Source organism: Somniosus microcephalus, chromosome 10 (assembly GCF_052327205.1).
Source record: "Somniosus microcephalus isolate GS21.2 chromosome 10, FLI_Smic_1.0, whole genome shotgun sequence".
Lineage (NCBI taxonomy): Eukaryota > Metazoa > Chordata > Chondrichthyes > Squaliformes > Somniosidae > Somniosus > Somniosus microcephalus.
In genome coordinates, this window is record NC_140996.1 from 182,315,278 (window position 1) to 182,328,594 (window position 13,317).

A 13,317-nucleotide genomic window follows, 5' to 3' on the forward strand; every position below is an offset into this window, starting at 1 on the left:
ATATAAGAGCAGGGAGGTTATGATGGAGCTGTACAAAATGTTAGTTAGGCCACAGCTGGAATACTGTGTGCAGTTCTGGTCGCCACACTATAGGAAGGATGTGATTGCATTGGAGAGGGTGCAGAGGAGATTCACCAGGATGTTACCTGGGCTGGAGCGCTTCAGCTATGAAGAGAGACTGGACAGGCTGGGGTTGTTTTCCTGAGAGCAGAGAAGGCTGAGGGGGGACCTGATTGAGGTGTACAAAATTATGAGTGGCATAGATACGGTAGATAGAAAGGAACTTTTCCCCTTAGTAGAGGGGTCAGTAACCAGAGGGCATAGTTTCAAGGTAAGGGGCAGGAGGTTTAGAGGGGATTTGAGGAAAAACTTTTTCACCCAGAGGGTGGTTAGAATCTGGAACTCACTGCCTGAAAGGGTGGTAGAGGCAGGAACCCTCACAATATTGAAGAAGCATTTAGATGAGCACTTGAAACGCCATAACATACAAGGCTACGGACTAAGTGCTGGAAAATGGGATTAGAATAGATAGGGCTTGATGGCCGGCGCAGACACGATGGGCTGAAGGGCCTCTTTCTGTGCTGTATAACTCTATGACTCTATGATTCTTGCAAGCCAAGTACATTACAGACTGTATTAAAGAATATGCACCAGTGAATGTCCCACAGCTGGGCATAAAGTATAACCAGAAAAGTCAACAGCAAGAGCAGCAGAAAAATGTAACTGAGAATGTTAACACACAATGATAAAAGGCAGGGTTTTTTTTTTTGCTTTTGACTTTATGAATCACAAATTGGAATTTCGTTTTTAAAATGCAAAATAGGGAACCTCTTATATTTGTTAATGTTTCACTTATTTATTAATATATCTTTAACCAACTATATAGTTTTGGTTGGATGATAAGGTCCATGTTAAGTTGTTGTGAAATTATAATGAGCACATGGTGGAATTTTTGCAGGTTCCAACAGTGGGAGTGAAGAGAAAATCAGCTCAAAGGCAGCAGCCTCAGTAAATGATGTTTCCAACGGGGTTGGTAAGATCGGACTGCAGCCTCCGAGCAGTCCAGCAGCAAATCGCTGGAGTCTGCTTCCTGCACCTAAAACCACCGCGGCAGGCAGTGAGTATTAACAGAAAACAGCCCATAGTTAGTATAAAATGTCTAAAATTGTCAACATGCAATTTGTGCACTTAAATATTTTAGGCCCGAAAATGAGCCTAAGGGAATTTCAGTCCCACAGAATCTGCTTTGATCACCAAATGTTCAATAAATTAAATTGCAGTGACAGGAAGGTATATCAGTTAGGGATGTATTTAGTAATTATACACAATAGTAAATATTTATTAGTAAATAGTAAATATACTTCCTAAAATTTTATTTCATATACTGATGTAAAAAAACATATACGTGGGCATTAGTTGATTTCAGTCCTGACAGATTAAGTAGAGATACCTCTGTACAGCACTGGATGTTTAAGACTGAAACTTCACTGTCAATGGCATTCTATGGTCAGCACGAAGACCAACCAAGACTTTTTTCAAAGTTCTCCTAGTGCTGGAAGATTTCATTGTCTGAAAGTGCTTCCCCCAATGTCCCAGTTGAGAAGTGAGTCATCATAACTGTGAGGGTAGAGTTAATGCCCTGGGGCTTATCACTTAATCTTCTATCCATCTGGTTCAGAAGCTAGTGATATAGCTACCAGATCAAATATTGTTGAGGTTAGCCTGTTATTAACAAATCAATTGTTCTCCATGCTAATCCAATGTATAAAATTCTAATGACATACCATTTTATTACTAGTATTCAATAAAATGCAATCAAAGCACTGGAAAAATGATCTATTTTTTAAAAATGTTGTAGATTCAGGTGTCGATGACACTTATGAGATCCTGAGGTAAAAATGTACAGAAAGAATCCCAATGTGTGACAATTGGAGTTGCTCACTGACCGGTCCTGTAGTCAGTGCCAGTTGTATTCTGGATGATATCACCAAAAGGAAGTATTTAGATGAAGAAAAGAAACGGGCCAGAGATAGCCTCTCTTCAAATAGAGAGGAAATTACTTCAAATTAGAATGTCACCGCTCCCCACCCCCAGCGAAACATGGACATTTTTTTAAACTTACACGATGAAGTGGGGCACTTTACTTTGAAAATACTTCTCACTACACTTACCTTCTACTTTAAATCAAAAGTTACATCATGAGCTTTCAATGGGGCAGACAGAACTTTCGCCTGGCAATTCTGGGTCCCACCCACTTTTCTGCCAATTTACACCGAGAGTGTGCCCCAGCCCCTGGGGCCACTGTCTTTACTAAAAGCTTCATCTTTAAGGGTATTTTCCTATCATGTAAGCTAGCCCAGAACACATGCAGCTAACAAGTACAGTGGAGTCCGCTTATCTTTGCCCCCAAATTCACCTAAGGGGACTAGGACAATAGACATACTTATAGCATTGAAGTCAGATAGAAACTAGTTATCCATTCAGAATTAAAAGTTAAGAGAAGCAATGGACAGTTAAGGACTGAAAAGTGAAAATATTTATTTTTTAACATTTAAATTGTTTGACATTAAACATATTTTCAACTGGCTGTAAAACTGGAAATGGAAATGAAAATCAGGCAATTTCTATAACGGGCGGCCAATACACAACACCAGGCAGTAAGTCAGAAATGTACCCTATTTATTCAAAAAGCAAACAGTGTGCAGTACTGGTATTATCCATTAGAAGTCACAAGGGTTTTCTACATTTTTATTAAAAGTGAGTTGCACCCTAATACCATCAAGTTATTTTTGGCTCTGGATCCTGCTTCATCGCCTCACTTTCGTTATCTAGCTCCACGAGGTACTCCTTGCATGGTTCAACTCTTGTCCATTGAAACAAAGTTAGCACATCTTCAGCAATGGCTTCTCTTCCCTGCCCTCCAGGGTCCCCCAAGTTCCATCTCTGGCCCTTTTCTTCTTCTAAAAACTTCCTTTTGGTGATATCATCCAAAGATATGAAATGAGCTTCCATATGTACGCTTATGTCATCCAGCTCTACCTGCCCATTACCTCTCTTGTCCATTACCTCTCTTGTCCATTACCTCTCTTGTCCATATGACCCCTCCGTGCTGTCAGACTGCTTGACCAACATCAAATCATGAATGAGCTGCAGTTTCCTCCAACTTAACACTGGGAAAACCAAAGCTGTCATTTTTGGCCCCTGCCATAAACTCGAGTCCCCTACTACTGATTCTATTCCCATCACCAGCTACTTGTTCAATTTGAATGAGACCGTGCGAAGTCTTGACGTCCTGTTTGGCCCTGAGCTGAGCATCAAACTCCACATCCTGTTAATCACCAAGACCATCTATTTCCACCTGCAAAACATTGCCCAACTCCATCCCTACCCTCAGCCACAGTGTTGCTGAATCTCATGCTTTTCTCATCTCCACTCTTGATTATTCCAGCGTCCTACTTACTGGCATCTCATCTTCCACTAACTCCAACATGCCCCATACGCAGCAACTGATATGCTGTCCTGTATTAAGTCCTGCTCACTCATCACCTTTGTCATTACTAGCCCAAATTAGCTCACTGTCCTCAAAACACATTAGATTCAAAATCCTCATCCTTGTCTTCAAATCCTTTCTCAGCCTTGCCTCATCCTAACTCTGCAACATTTTCCAGTCTTAGATGTATTTCCTCACCCTTCAACAACAAACAACAACAACTTGCATTTGAATAGCACCCTTAATGTAGGAAAACACCCCAAGGCGCTTCACAGGAACATAATCAGACAGGTTTTAAGGAGGGTCTTAAAGGATGAGAGAAATGCAGAGAGGTTTAGGGAGGGAATTCCGGAGCTTAGGGTCTAGACGGCTGAAAGTACGGCCACCAATCGTAGGGCGAAGGGACTGGGGGATACAGCTGTCCTCTGATTCTGGTCTTGTGTGTGTGGCCTAGGACTGCCCATTCCCTGCCAGCTGATGTGCTTTGCGATAGAAAAAGTTTAGCATAAAATTATTATGAAATAAAATTCAATAAATTGTGTGGCATGATTAAGAAATGGTGTGGTGTTTGGGAATTCTGTGATTGTAAACAGCTGATATAAAACAATTTTATTATACCCATATTGATTAGCATTTATGATTTGCCCTAACATGTTTATTGTTATATAAATATCTCATGTTTGTCTCATGTTACCAAGTCTGCTGTGAAATGCATCTCTGCATCCCACTGTACTTTCTAGAATCGCATTAAAGCTAACAGTTCTTTAGGAATTGCTAAAATCATTGACGTTTGAAGTGCTAAATCAATTGTCCATGACTAGTGGATGTAATTAGCTGCTTCATTATTTACTCTACGGCTTTTACATTTGTTTGCGCTGGAGAGATAGCTGCACAAGCATTATCTTTGTGTATCAACGGTATCAAGGGACATCTCAACAGTTAGAGCAAATGCTTCACTTGTCGTTTTTGATGCTGATAACAACATAATTCTGTAAATTACTTCAGAGAATAAGACTTTTTAGACCCTACCACTCCATTACAAATCAGTCGTCTCAATAAGGCAACTTATTTCAAAAGTGTCAGCGGGCTATTTGATCATGGAGGGCATTGCAGCTGAGCCCGATTCTCTCCTCATCCAATGTCCACACAGCAAACAGTTCAGTGGACAGTGATCAGGAGCAGCAACCCTGCTTAAGCTTTCCCCTCCCTAGCCCAGGGGCATTACGGCCAATTGTAGCATCCGCCACGAGTGTCCCACTTTAAATCAGCTTGCTCAACACAGACCATGGATTCAATATGGCTCAGTTTCATACTAAGCTGTGCACTCACCAACTGAACCATCAGGGGAGCTGCATGTAGTAAATTTTTTGAGATCAAGATAAATGAGAACATAAGAACATAAGAAATAGGAGCAGGAGTAGGCTTTTCAGCCCTTTGAACCTGCTTCACCATTCAAGGAGATCATGGCTGATCTTCTATCTCAACTCCACCTTCCTGCACTATCCCCATATCCCTTGGTTCCCTTGAATATCTTTTTAATAAATTATTACTTCTCTATTGGAAGTCAAAGACAGGTAACACTAGATAGAAATATGAAGGCAGTAATACGATAGCAAAATACTGCAGATGCTGGAAATCCGAAATAACAACAGATAATGCTGGAAAAACTCAGCAGGCCAAGCAACATCCGTGGAGAGAAATTAGAGTCAACGTTTTGGGTCAAAACCCTTTATCAAGACTAAAGAGGCACAGGGAATGAAATAGATTAAGAGGCCGGGCTGGGAGAGAACAAAAGAGAACAAGAGACATTAAGAGGTATTCAAAACGAGACGAGATGGTGATAGGACTAGTGGAGACAAACGACAGCTCTAGATTAGGTGTGAAATGCGCTGGCAGAATGGGAGACAGCTGCCATGTGGGAGAGAGAAAAAAAAGGAAAGGGGGGGTGGGGAAACCAAAACAAAGGTGTGGATGAGAAATATAAGTAAAAATGTAATAGAGGCCGAGGTTATGATCTGAAATTGTTGAACTCGATATTGAGTCCGGAAGGCTGTAAAGTGCCTAATCGGAAGATGAGGTGCTGTTCCTCGAGTTTACATTGAGCTTCCGTGGAACAATGCAAGAGGCCAAGGACGGTGAGGTCCAAGTGGGAATGGGGCGGTGAATTAAAATGACAGGCGACCGGAAGCTCGGGGTCACCCTTATGGACTGAACAGAGGTGTTCCGCAAAGCGGTCACCCAATCTGCGTTTGGGCTCCCCAATGTAGAGGAGACCACATCGTGAGCAGCGAATACAGTATACTAGATTGCAAGAAGTACAAGTAAATCGCTGTTTGAACTGGAAGGGGTGTTTGGGGCCCTGGACAGTGGGAAGGCGGGAGGTATAAGGGCAGGTGTTACATCTCCTGCGCTTGCACGGGAAGGTGCCAGGCGAAGAGGAAGGGGTGCTGGGGGTGATAAAGGAGTGGACTCGGGTGTCTCTGAGGGAGCGGTCCCTATGGAATGCTGAAAGGGGAGGGGAGGGGAAGATGCGTTTGGTGGTGAGATCACTTTGGAGGTGGCGGAAATGGCGGAGGATGCCTGCCTTTTCGTGGGATATGTGGAACACTCTTTGTTCCAGTCCTACTCGGGTCCCCTCCCTCACCTCTTTTTCCGATACATTGATGACTGTATCGGTGCCATTTCCTGCTCTCGCCCTGACCTAGACAATTTCATTCACTTTGCCTCCAATTTCCACCCTTCCCTCACCTTCACATGGTCCCTCTCTGACTCTTCCCTTCCCTTCCTCAACTTCTCCGTCTCCATCTCTAGGGATAGGTTATTGACCAATATTCACTACAAGCCCACTGACTCCCACAGCTACCTGGACTACACTTCCTCCCACCCTGCCTCCTGTAAGGACTCTATTCCATTCTCCCAGTTTCTCCGTCTCCGCCACATCTGCTCTGACGATGCCACCTTCCACACCAGTGCTTCCGACATGTCTTCCTTTTTCCTCAACCGAGGATTCCCCTCTACCGTAGTTGACACGGCCCTCGAACGTGTCCGTTCTATCTCCCGCACTTCTGCCCTCACCCCTGCCCCTCCCTCCCGGAACCACAATAGGGTTCCCCTTGTCCTCACCTTTCACCCCACCAGCCTCCACATTCAACGGATCATTTTCCGTCATTTCCGCCACCTCCAAAGTGATCCCACCACCAAACGCATCTTCCCCTTCCCTCCCCTTTCAGCATTCCGTAGGGACCGCTCCCTCCAAGACACCCTAGTCCACTCCTTTATCACCCCCAGCACCCCTTCCCCTTCGCCCGGCACCTTCCCGTGCATGCGCAGGAGATGTAACATGTTGAATCCGTGAATCTTTAGGTAGTGTGTCCTTCAAATAATCGACAGAGACTGCAGAGGAACAATCAAAAGGTGTTTACTGGATGAGGGTTGCTCTAAAACTAAACAGTACAGATCCCTACTCAGGGTTATGTACAGGTGTGGTCACTGCCGGTACTACAGTATACAGGAGCTGTAAAAAGTAGTTCTCCCGTTAAAGGCACATACACTACAATTCCTCCCCTTTTAGATTAACAGTACAGGTAGACTACCTTTTATCCGAACTTCCGAAAACCGAAACCCTCTAAAAACCGAAGGTTTTTCGTTCAGCGTAAGTCGTGCGCACGACATGACCAGAGTGGCGCACGACTTATGCTGAGCAGAGGGTCAGCGTAAGTCGTGCGCACGACCCTGACCCCCGCCGACGACCCCCCGCGGACCCCCGCCGACCCCCCCGCCGACCCCGACTCCCGCGGACCCCCGCGAACCCCCCAACCGACCCCCACCGCCGACCCCGAATACCCCCACCCCCGACCCCCCCCGCCGAGCCCCCCACGGACCCCCGCCGACCCACCCCCGACAAATTTCCCAGTCTTATAAAATACCTTCCGAAATCCGAAATTTTCCGAAAACCGAAACACGGCTGGTCCCGAGGTTTTCGGATAAAGGATAGTCTACCTGTACCATAACATTCATTTAACAATTAACACTTTTAACATGCAACATTAACTGAAAATAGTCCATTTATAAATTCAGTCTTTGGGGCGGCTTCCTGATCCTTTCTGGATAGCGCCTTTCCTGAGTGTCTTGCTCTTGGTGCGGAGGCGATTCTGGCCCCCTGTCGTCGGTTGGATCATCAGCTTCCGATACTACTGTTTCTGGGGTAGATGCTACATGTATGTCGGGTTCATTACCAGGTACGCGAGACATGGGGTTGACTCGTTCCTGTGACGCTAGGATCTGGTCGACGTGGCGTCTCACAATGTTCTCCCCAACATTCAATGTGTACATTAGTGGCCCCTGCCGTGTGCATATCGTTCCTGGTTGCCATTTCTCTGTTCGGTAGTCGCGGGCCAAAACTGGTTGCCCTACATTAAAGCTCCTTGTCGGCTTCTCATTGATGTGCTGGAATTGCTTATTCTCAACATTTCTTCGTACATTTGGTCTGAGCAAATCCAGATGAGATCTCAACCTTCGGTTAAAGAACATCATGGCCGGGGTCTGGTTGGTAACTGCATGTGTCGCATTTCTGTAGGCTAACAGGAAATTGTCCACCTTATGCTGCAGTGGAATGTCGTCATCGCACATGGCCCTTACAGCCTTTTTAAAGGTTTGTATGAACCTCTCAGCCAATCCATTTGTGGCTGGATGATACGGGGCGGATGTGTAATGCCTTACCCCATTCCTTTTCATAAATTTCCGAAACTCGTCGGACACAAACTGTGGTCCGTTATCAGAGCAAATCTGCTCTGGCAAGCCATTCCTGGCAAATATGGTCTGTAGGACTGCAATCGTTTTCTCCGTGGTGGTAGAGGACATTTTGATCACCTCAGGCCATTTCGAGTGCGCATCCACGGCTATTAAGAACATTGAGTCCATGAATGGACCAGCAAAATCAATATGCACCCGTTGCCATGGAGAGGAGGGCCACTCCCATGGGTGTAGCGGGGCATGTGGTGGTGCATTTTGGACCTTCTGGCATCCTGAGCAGCTCTTTGTCAGGTCCTCGATTTGCTGATCGATCCCCGGCCACCACACATAAGCCCTAGGCTTTTCATTTTCACCCCTCCCAGATGGCCTTCGTGAAGCTGATTGAGCACTCTCTCCCTTAACTTGGGTGGAATTACCACTCGGGATCCACACATCAAGGTCCCCTGGCATACTGACAGCTGTTCTCTTCTGGATGAGAATGCTGGCAACAGTGAGTCGCCATGTGTTGGCCATCCCTTCACCGTCAAATCATATACCCGAGACAGTGTCGGGTCATTTTGGGTCTCCTTCTCTATATCCGCGTTAGTTACTGGCAAGCGTTCAATTATAGTCGAATAAAATATTTCGACAGGGTCCACTGCTGGTGCTTCCTCCGCAGTAGGCAGTGGCAGGCGTGATAGCCCATCAGCGTTTCCATGCTGTTTCGTGCCCTTATACTCGATTTCATATTGGTTCGCCCCTAGAAAAAGGGATCATCTTTGTAGCCGTTGCGCAGTCATCACCGGAACGCCCTTCTTTGGATTAAAGATGGAGACAAGTGGTTGGTGGTCAGTCAGCAAGGTGAACTTCTGCCCGTGCAGATAGTGGTTGAACTTCTTCACTCCCCACACTAGGCTGAGGGCCTCCCTGTCAATCTGGGTGTAGTCACGCTCGGCTGAGGTTAGTGACCGAGACGCAAAGGCTACTGGCCTCTCCAAGCCGTCCGGGAATTTGTGCGACAGCACCGCTCCAATACCATAGGGTGATGCATCACACGCCAACCGAATTGGTAGTGCTGGGTTGAAATGAGCCAACACCTCTTTTGATGTGATCAATTCTTTGCACTTCTGGAAAGCTCGTTTACATTCGTCATTCCACTTCCAAGGTACCCCCGTTTGCAGTAAGGTGTTCGGTGGGTGTAGTAACGTAGACAAATTCGGCAAGAACTTATGGTAGTAGTTCACCAGCCCAAGGAACGACCTCAGTTGTGACACATTTTCCGGTGCTGGAGCCTTGACTACTGCCTCAATCTTTTCAGGGGACTTATGTAACCCCTCTTCATCAATAACGTGGCCACAATACGAGATCTGCTTCTGGAAAAACTCGCATTTGTGGCGATTAGCTCGGAGCCCATATTCCTTCAATCTAGTGAGCACCTGCTCCAGGTTGGCGAGGTGATCACTGTCATTTTCGCCCGTGACCAGGATGTCGTCCAAATAACACTGGGTCCCTGGAATCCCTTGCAGGACTTGATCCATTGCCCTTTGCCAAATAGCCGGAGCTGATGCTACCCCGAACACCAGCCGGTTGTATTGGTAGAGACCTTTGTGAGTGTTGATCGTGAGGTACTGTTTCGAGGCTTCTTCTACCTTCATTTGCAGGTACGCCTGGGCCAGATCAATCTTAGTGAAGCGTTTTCCTGCAGATAGCGAGGTGAAAATATCTTCAATCCTCGGAAGCGGATATTGTACCGTGTGAAGGACTGGGTTCACTGTCACCTTAAAGTCCCCACAGATGCGAATCTTCTTTGGTTCCCCAGGCGTATTACTCAACGACCTCTTCATTACAGGAACGATGGGTGTAGCCCACTCGCTCCAGTCCACTTTGGACAGTACTCCAGAACGTTCCAAACCTTCCAGCTCTGCTTCGACGGCTGGGCGGATCGCATAAGGCACCGGTCTGGCCTTAAAAAACTTTGGGCTTGCATTTTCCTCTATTTTGATCATCACTGTTATGCCTTTTAGTGTTCCGAGTCGCTGCTGGAACACTTCTTGTGCGTCAGTTAGCATTTTTGACAGTCGTCCAGGTGTGACGTTGTCATCCTTTTTGGCATCTACCGTCAGTGCTTGTATGGCATGCCAATCTAACTATCTTCCGGATCCATTCACGTCCTAGTAGTGGTGGTCCTCCATCTGGCAATACATATAAGTCAATTTTTGGTGTTTCCTTGCCGTTGTATATCACGTTCACCCTTATTTTTCCTTTGGGGTAGACTTTTCGCCCCGTGTACGTCTTCAAGATAATCTCTGTATCTCTCAAGGGTATATGTGAGAATAGCCGCTTGTAGTCCCTTTGCTTTATGACTGTTAGGGCTGATCCTGTGTCCAATTCTGTAGTGTATGTAACTTGAAGAAGGAACTATATTCTGCAGCCCCTGTATACTGCAGTACCAGTAGTGACCACCCCTGTATATAAGCCTGTGTAGTAACTTTGTATAATAGTTCCAGTTTTGTCTCCATTCAGTAAACACCTGTTATAACCAACTTCTGCAGTCCGTGTCTCAATTACACACGGACGTTACATTGGCGACGAACAGATCCGAACTTACCTACAGTTCTGCACCACCTCACGGGGATCCATCCCTGAAGCGAAGTTGTTAGAGGTCGAGGCCAGAAGGAAGAAATCCAAAAAGAAAAAAAAAACAAACAGAAGAAACGGGCGTCGACCATGGGCAACCACCCTCTGATTCATCGAATTCGAAGATTTGCAGGAGAGGCTGTCGATAGCTGGGCTTGGTTCTCCAATCTATGGTGTTCCAGCTAATCGGGCTGGTGGCAGGTAGTACACTGATCCTTCCTGGGCTGCGGCGGGCTAGAGCTCGATCGGGTGGCTTTTCAACGGGGCCGAGCAGCGTTGTCGGGAAGAGGAGAGAGAGAGAGAGGGTGGAGCACACAGGGCGCGGCCGGTGCTACGAAGCCGGACAGCATACAGACCCGAGAAGATGGAAGAAAGTGTCCCATAGGGTCTGCTCTGACGACGGGAACAGTAATTAAAATAAAAGAAAAAGAAATTAGAATCGCAGAAAGCCGCGAGGAGCTGCAGTTTGCCACGGGGACCGCGGAGAGCGGCGTTGGCAGCAGCGCAGGGGGGAAGCACGCGAAGACCATAGGGCGTTGCTATCAAGGCATAAAAACACCAGCAACAGTGCTGGCAGCAGCGGAAAAGGCAGAAAGCGCGGGAGGCGCCATCTTAATCCAGCGGGGAAGAAGGCAAAGCGCGGGAGGCACCATTTTGTTCAATCGGGGAAGAAGGCAAAGCGCGGGAGGCGCCATCTTAGATCTCCAAGATGCCAAAGACTGGCAATATCACTGCCTTTGATAATGCAATAGAAGACTGGACCACGTATGTGGAAAGAGTCGAAGTATATTGCGAGGCAAATGAAGTAGCCGATAAGAAAAAGGCATCGGTGCTACTAAACTTAATGGGCGCAAGAACGTACGGCCTATTGCGGAACCTGATCACTCCAGTCAAACCGATGGTGAAGAGTTTTAACGAAATTGTTGATATCCTACAGGAACACCTAAATCCTACACCGCTGCTGATAGCAGAAAGATTTAAATTCCACAAGAGAAATCAGCATAAAGATGAGAGCAATGCTGATTACCTTACGGAACTACGTGGGCTATCGAAGCACTGCCAGTTCGGAGCAGGACTGGCAGATACCCTACGGGACAAATTTGTCTGTGGACTCCTGAGTGAAGGAACCCAGAAGAGGTTACTCTCAGAGAAAGAGCTGACGCTAGATAAGGCTTTCAGCGTGACAGTATCGTACGAAGCAGCAGCAAGGGGAGCTGCAGAAATACAGCAAAAGCCACAGGAATATGGCACCCATGAAATGACACGGGGATTTGAAAAATGTTATCGCTGCGGCAGAACATCCCATGACCAGAAGGATTGCTGGTCCAAGGACAAAACATGCAGGCAATGCGGAAAGATGGGACACATTGCACGAGTTTGCAGGTCCGGGAAGAAGATTAACGACAACAAAAAGGCTACTAAGGAACAGTACAGGAAAGTACAAAAGATGACGGACAGTAGTTCCGAAGACCAGAAGAGCGATAGTGAATCCGGGAACAAGAGACTAAGCTGTCTCAAACTACACAACGTAATCGCAAAAGAGGATCACCGAACCATTTGGGTCACCCTCACGATAGCAGGGTCCCAAGTCAAAATGGAATTGGATACAGGATCAGCCCTGACCGTCATGAATCGATGAGACTACGAGCGGCTATTCTCACACATACCCTTGAAAGACACATCCATTGTCTTGAAGACGTATACGGGGCAGAAAGTATACCACAGAGGGAAAATAAGGGTGCCTGTCGAATACAACGGCAAGGAAATACAGAAATTGTATCTGTACATACTGCAAGATGGTGGACCACCATTATTGGGACGTGAATGGATCAGAAAGATAAGTTTAGACTGGCACTCCATTCAGGCACTGACTGTGGCTGGTAAAAAGGATGATGACGTCACACCTGGTTGATTGTCAAAAATCTTAGCTAACGCTAAAGAGGTATTTCAACAAGGACTGGGAACTCTTAAAGTCGTAACCGCCTCGATAAAAATAGAAGAGAATGCAATTCCCAAGTTTTTCAAAGCAAGACCGGTACCGTATGCAATTCGCCCAGCCGTCGAGGCAGAGCTGGAGAATCTGGAGAATGCAGGCGTGTTATCTAAGGTAGACTGGAGTGAGTGGGCGACACCCATCGTTCCTGTCATGAAGAAAACGTTAAACAATAAGTCTGAGGAGCCAAGGAAGGTTCGCATCTGTGGGGACTTCAAGGTGACTGTGAACCCAGTCCTTCACACAGTACAGTATCCTCTTCCGAGGATAGAAGATATTTTCGCCTCACTATCTGGAGGGAGGCGTTTTACAAAAATTGACCTAGCACAAGCATATTTGCAGATGGAGGTTGAAGAATCCTCTAGGAAATATCTCACGATAAACACTCACAAAGGTCTTTACCAGTATAATCGACTGGTATTCGGAGTAGCATCAGCTCCGGCGATATGGCAAAGAGCGATGGAAC

At 46.3% G+C, this 13,317-nt stretch overlaps 1 protein-coding gene across 3 annotated transcripts in view; it reads left to right on the forward strand.

The window, feature by feature from the left end:
* LOC147111908 (microtubule-associated tumor suppressor candidate 2-like) overlaps positions 1 to 13,317 on the forward strand; it is a 901,351-nt gene that overhangs the window by 630,274 nt on the left and 257,760 nt on the right. For all 3 annotated transcript variants that reach the window (XM_085999292.1, XM_085999294.1, XM_085999293.1), the window contains one exon: positions 959 to 1,117. In XM_085999292.1, coding sequence (XP_085855418.1) covers positions 959 to 1,117 — 159 coding nt within the window. The remainder of the gene's footprint in view (positions 1 to 958; positions 1,118 to 13,317) is intronic.